The sequence below is a fragment of the Juglans microcarpa x Juglans regia genome, chromosome 2D (genome assembly GCF_004785595.1).
Source record: "Juglans microcarpa x Juglans regia isolate MS1-56 chromosome 2D, Jm3101_v1.0, whole genome shotgun sequence".
NCBI classification, from domain to species: Eukaryota; Viridiplantae; Streptophyta; class Magnoliopsida; order Fagales; family Juglandaceae; genus Juglans; species Juglans microcarpa x Juglans regia.
Window position 1 is genome coordinate 34,369,016 of NC_054596.1, and position 6,650 is coordinate 34,375,665.

The window sequence follows — 6,650 nt, forward strand, 5'->3', positions numbered from 1 at the left end:
AAAGAGTTGTTAGGTGTTATTGTTGTGTATTTTTATCCGCTTGCAGATTTGAATTGCCGTGGATTTGAGCAGTGTTATATGATAATCTACAGAGCATATACATTGGATAATTTGAACCTCATATTGAAGCTAGCTAGCATTCCATAGCTCCTAATTAACTCTCTCTTTTACCTTAACCTTTGCATGGCTTGGGCTCAACTTGACCGAGTAATTTGGTGAGAAAAGTAGTAGGGGCCAGGAAAAGGGGAATTAATTTTCTTTGGAAGAATGATCATCAAATATCAATTTCTAGAAGTGGGATCCACTAACTTTTGAAATATCTGCGCACATAGCTAGAAATGTTCTAGTACTCGTGGGAACCAAAGAAAAAGATCATCAAGATCATGATCAGATTAAAATAGGGTATCTCTTAGTTTGGTTCATTGCTTTGGGACTCATTCTTTTTAGGCTAGCTCCCCAAAGGTGATCACGACTTTCCCAATTACTTATAATTTTCTTTTTCTTCACGTCCTTTCAACTATTTCGTCCCCTTATCATGCACATTTTAAACAAGAAGTTTAGGAAGGATCTGCGAAACCTGCAGGTATATTTTGAATTTACTCATTGAGTACACGAATATGATATTTATAAGCTGTAGCGTAACAGCAAGCTAGCTAGCTGGCTGGCTGCTATGTCTTTTTCTTTGACCAAATTAAGATAAAAGGTAATAGCAATTTCTTTTACTTTGTTAATTGTCATCGTGATTTAACAAAAGATGGTCTAGAGATATGGTCATTGATTATGATTAAAGCGACCATAGGCTTGACTTCTTCCCTGCCTTAATTTGTTTGAATGAATATAAGCCAATAAACATATACAGTTAATTACAACATAAAGATCCATTGATATTGTCGAGTACCCCTTTTCAAACAATTAATGGTCAGAATTCATTAGCTAGGTAGGTAGAAAACAATGCATGCATGCATGCATGGGGTACTACTACTACATGTGTTCATCATGATATTCCATCATCCTAAATTACTCAACTCCAAAACTTTGATTTAGATGATGATGATCAACTCAATTACTGCGAGAGTACATATCAATATTCTTTCAAGTAGTACTGGGTCAAAAATGACTCCCGAGCATGAATCGAGATTTTTTTTTCTTTTTTTTTGGAGTTCTGTTTGGATAGAAGAAGTGTTTCATCTCATCTAATCTAATCTCATTATTACAATTTTTTTTTAAATTTGTACACAAAATATAATAAACAATTTAACTTTTTCAAATCTTAAAATAATAATAATATTAAAAAAAATATTTTAATAATATTTTATTTAACTTTAAACTTATATCTCAACTCATCTTACTATCCAAACGACACCTGTTTTACTTCATGTTAATTAGTGTTGTGCGTTGGATTTAGAAGTACTTCTAGAGTTTAAGAGCGAGCGTACGTACGTAGAGAGCAAGTGATCGAGATAGCACGCATGAAATGGACCTTAATTACGTTAATATTAAGATTTAATACCGCTTGAAAAAATTATGCAAACAGTTATAAATATTTTATTAATCTCTCTTTCACTTAAGTCTTATAATTAATAATTTCCTAAGCCTAAATCCTCGTACGTTTGTTAATTGTTTTTAAAAGTGCCTCCTATTGATCATTACAATTTTAAGACGTACGTACATCAAATATATTGAGTAGAACGTATGTATGATCCATTTGTGACCTTTTGCGACCTAATTATAATACTTATCATATTCATATGACTCCCAAGTTTCCTTTTCACCCTCAAATATACGAATTGAATTCAAATAAACATATAGATTAATATATATATATATATATATAGAGAGAGAGAGAGAGAGAGAGAGAATTACATGATTTGGTCTACGTTTCCACTAAAAAACAAGGAATTAGGTCAATATTAACAGGAAAAAAGAAAGAAAACCAAAACCAGTTTTGATTTCGAGCAAATTCTGGGGAATCGCCAGCATGATGATGATTCAGAGATTGACGGTCAAAAACGCCGTCTGAACGTACGTGCGTACAAACCACTAGTTAATTATTTTCAACGGAGAAAACTGGTTGACTAGCATTGATAAATTAATGACATCAACAATTTTATAATAAATTAGGATATTTCCACATACATATATATATTACATGGATCAACGAAAGCTACGTACGTACTGCTGGCTAGCTGTGTTTTCAAGCAGAAAACAAAGAAATTAGCTATGCACGTTTGGTGAAGAAAGTGACGAAAAAGTTATATTTTGACATTGGACCATCCATCTTTGAATTCATCTATCTATGAATATTTTATCTTTAAATATTGTTGGATTATTCAATCTGATCTATTCATATATATATATATATATATATATATATATATATATATATATAATGAAGGAATTGCAGTCAAATATGGGCGACATGACAAATCGTACAAGGAATCACCTATCTCACATCATGTGCATCTAGAACCCACCGAAAAAGGAACAGAAAAGAAACATGTATATTTCTTGGTTTCAAGTATAGTTAAGCTAGAAAAGAGGCACATCAAGCGCATACGTAGTAAGTTCTATTATATTTATTCTTGTTTATGTTAATTTTTCGGATGATATTAAATGTTCAATAACTTATGCATGATCGATTAACTTAATTAAGAGATCTGAATCTTTTTTTTTTTTTTTTTTCTTTCGGGGGGATACAACAACCCAAAATGATAAACAAAAGGTATATACATATGGAATATTAATACATTAATTGATTAATGCTAGGATGGGTACAAAAATGTGCTTAATGATCATGATCACGCACTATAAGTTGAAAATCCATACAATATGTTGAACTCCAAATTGAAATGCTCCCACGAGATGAAAGGATGTGATTAGTTTATTAAAGTAGGAAAGCAACCCCTCATGTCGACATCGATGGGCCAGGCGCCGCCGCAGAAATTAATTTAGTCAACTTTGGTGCATAGAAAAGTATGTGGAGGCCGAGAGTGATTGGATGTCATCATGCCAAATCAGCAACAACCCGTCTCACTGCTTCCCGGAAGGCAGCCTCGTCCCAATCGTTCCCCTACCAACCACGAAAGTTTCAATAAGTACTAGTACCATAATATATATATATATATATATATATATATCACTATATATACTAGATATAATCTAGGTAAATTTCCTTCCATTTATTTTAATTATATCATAATTATATATCTCTTTAAAAGACATCACTTTCATGCATACTAGAATATCGATCCATACCTTGCATGGGTTCATATTTAATGTAACTACTTCACATATATACTTTTCTAATCAAAGTGTGAAACATCCTATCTTGAACTAGTTAATTTATATAAGCTATGTTTACGAAAGAAAAGTAACACAAAGAAAGACCCCTATAGCTATCTTAAAGCGATTAAAATAATGATAATAATATTTTTTTTTCTTGATTTTTGTCATCGTTAATCATCACGTTTGATGTGATATGTTTTTATAAGCAATGGTTAAATATATAAATAATTATTTAATATACATATATATATATATATATATATATATATAAGCAACTATTTAGGTTTAACAATCACTAATATTATGTATATAATCGTATTTAAATTAATTATATTATACATACCACAATTCTTAATCTCATGGTTATGCGAGTTGAAGAGGTTGATTCTGTCATCTGGATGATGTTGGTTTCCATGGACACCAAGCTTACATTCTGGACCTGCTTCAGGAATTCCAAAATGCGAATGGTCATATCCTCCATTGGACATTCACCTCTTACAGTCACACGCAACTCAACTATGCGCTCTTGATCTGGGCTACTTGATCCCGACACGGCTGAAATCCGAACCATGAGTCTTTCATTCGAGGAACTGGTTTCCTCTTCATTAACTTCTTTAGCAGACAAAAGCTGTTGAGCCTCCGAAAGCTGGTTTCTCCTAGTAAGCTCTGCAACTTGAGCTTTCAAAGAACTCAAATACTCCCTTGTCGTAGTAAGCAGCGAAGCTTTATCTTTCTATTCAATCGAAAATATATATGTCAATTGGCGGAAAGGAAGTGATACGTATAATTATAAATTATAAGTATAGAAGACGAGAGAGTTAGAGAGATCTAATACATTGCTAATTAAGAAGAAATGCTGAACTGAAAGTTACCGTACCTTAGTTCCGGGAGGAAGAAGTGATCTCAAAGCCTGAAAGCTTTCATTGAGTTTTTCACGCCTTTTGCGCTCTGAGATCATGTGGTGCAACTGAGTGCTTGTGGGGCGGGTTGTTTGCATGCGTTCACGAACTCTGAGAAAATTCAAGCTTCTATAGAACAAAACCGATCTATTAAGCAAGCTTTGCCTACGTGCATTATTTGCTCTAATTTGGGTACTAGTTCTTGGTCCTAAAGCCGAAACATAACTCTTGAAAGCACTAGGCTTTGAATTTTCCCGATGACTACCATAGGGTAAATTTTGTTGGGTTTGATGCGATGATAGCGAAGAAGAAGAAGAATGTGAAGATAGAACGTTGAGAATAGCTCTTGCAATGGCAGAATTTTCAGTTTCAGGTGCTGGGAATTGAATATTCGCTGCTGCTGCAAGTGCTTGGAGGGCTTGATGGTGAGGACTTGTGCTTGTTGGCATTTGAGGCATTGCCATTGTGGGAACCTGATCTCTAAGGGCTTCAGGGAAGTGGGAAGTGCTTGGAATGTTGAACAGAAGGGATGAGTACTCGGGGCTGTCGGTTAGTGATCTCAAGGACGATGAAGATGATGAAGGCAGGTTTTGATCCGGACGCCAGAAAGGCTCTGCAATTGGAGAAAAACTTCGGGACAAATCATCGGGGAACAAGTTCTTCATTTCCTTTTCAATGTCAAGCTACAAAATACAGTTGATTGAAATCATTTTACTCGAAAAAGAAAACTTGATGGTATGTATATGGCTTTGAATTTATTACAATGCTTTTATTTTCTGGAAAATATGATATGGATCGATTTAATATTCTGATTACCTGAGACACATTGGCAAAGCCTATCTCAATCTCCCCACTCTTACACCCCATAAAAACTGCAGTCTGCAATCAGTAAAGGCAAAGGAATTGCATCTTCTGTTAGCATTCATGCATGCTCTAAATTATAAAGTTTAAGAAACACCGACAAAATTTCAGATTGTGTTTCAGCTACAAACCTTAATCCTCGCTTCCTGTGACAAAACACACACAAATAATTAATTAATTAAGCTAACATGGGGAAGAAGAAGATCTAAAAACTTAAATCCGTTGTCTGAACCAACAAAATGCAAGACCTCTCCCTCTCTCTAGCTAGCTAGCTATCTATCTCCTCGTTAGTTTCATCAATCAACTAACTAGCTATTACCTGATAGAATAGTCGCTGTGCTTCGGTTGATGCCAGACGTTGAAGGTTTAATTCTTGGACTTCCATATAAGGACGACTGTTCCTGAAAGCAAGTCCAGGAACACATCTGACATATAGAAAAAGAATCATTTAGAGCAATTTCCTATACATAGCAGCCGTGTTCTAGCATGTATATGTATATCTATCCAACATCGATCACGAGTACTGGTATTTTTCTAATTACTCATTTTCGACCATCGGAAACGAGCTGTTCCGGTACTCGTCAAAAAGCCTCCGAGCTCGACTTCCTGAAGAAGAGCTAGGCTGGTTGTTCTCTTCGTAAAAGAATCCATCCATGAAGTATAAACAGCTGCAAAGAAAAATCAACATGCAATCAAGCCATCGGAATCACATACAAACCTATACATGTATATATATATTTATGTATGTATGTATGAAAAAAGAGAGAGAAAGAAATATGGCTAATACTTGGAAGGGTGGGGCGAATATAACCAAAGGCAGATGTGAGTGTAGCGCCCAATTGACTGCATTATCAACCGGAAGAAGTTCGCACGATCGGCTTCATCGAGTAGAAAGGTTGTGTCCATAATCATCAGCTGCTCGTGCGGCTGCTAATACTGCATGCTGCTGCTGCTGCATGACATCCCTAATTCTGACCTCTATATATACTGCTCTTTTTCTGTGGTTTGTATGATCACGTACCCGGCTCTGTGCTCTTCGGATGACGGCATCGTTTGAAAGCTATGCATATCTTTGCTCTGGGAAATACAGAATACGCATATAATTTGTCTAGGGAAAAAAGGGAAGAGAAGGATATTAATGGAGGAAGCTAGCTAGCTTAGTTAATTCAAGAAGCTTTATTCAGAGATAATTGGGTTTGGTGGGAATGAACGCCGCAGGGCATCCGACAACAAGGTGGATGGATACAGATCGAAGCCAGAAAGAAGGCTTGTGCTCACTTGACAATTAGTATATGGAATAATCCAAGGGTGCTAGCTAGAGATCGAAAGACATAGATTTGAAAAGTGGGCACAGTACGCTGGTAGTAGCTAGGGAAAAGGCTACCGATCGATGCTGTGGGGGGGCCTGGGGGGAGGAAAAGTAGAAAGCAGCAGAGTGCAGGAATCCCACCAAAATAAGGGAGCTGCTGATGTGAGATCTTGAGAGAGATAAGGAAAAGTTGTCTATGGTAAGTGAGAACTTGAAAAGTAGTAGAGAGAGAGAGAGAAGCAGCCAGGCAAGAATAGGTAGAAAAGTAGTGGTCAAAGTCCACCCTCGTGAGGGTT

General features: G+C 35.8%; 1 protein-coding gene across 1 annotated transcript; it reads right to left on the reverse strand.

The window, feature by feature from the left end:
* Nucleotides 1-2,732: 2,732 nt before the first annotated feature.
* Nucleotides 2,733-6,065, reverse strand: LOC121248498 (putative transcription factor bHLH041). Its single transcript, XM_041146980.1, has 8 exons — nucleotides 5,833-6,065; nucleotides 5,588-5,713; nucleotides 5,365-5,470; nucleotides 5,177-5,191; nucleotides 5,001-5,063; nucleotides 4,163-4,867; nucleotides 3,629-4,018; nucleotides 2,733-3,070 (listed from the first exon to the last, which is right to left on the reverse strand). Exons 1-8 carry the CDS (start codon nucleotides 5,955-5,957, stop codon nucleotides 3,005-3,007), a joined length of 1,596 nt encoding a protein of 531 aa, XP_041002914.1. The 5' UTR covers nucleotides 5,958-6,065; the 3' UTR covers nucleotides 2,733-3,004.
* Nucleotides 6,066-6,650: the final 585 nt, after the last annotated feature.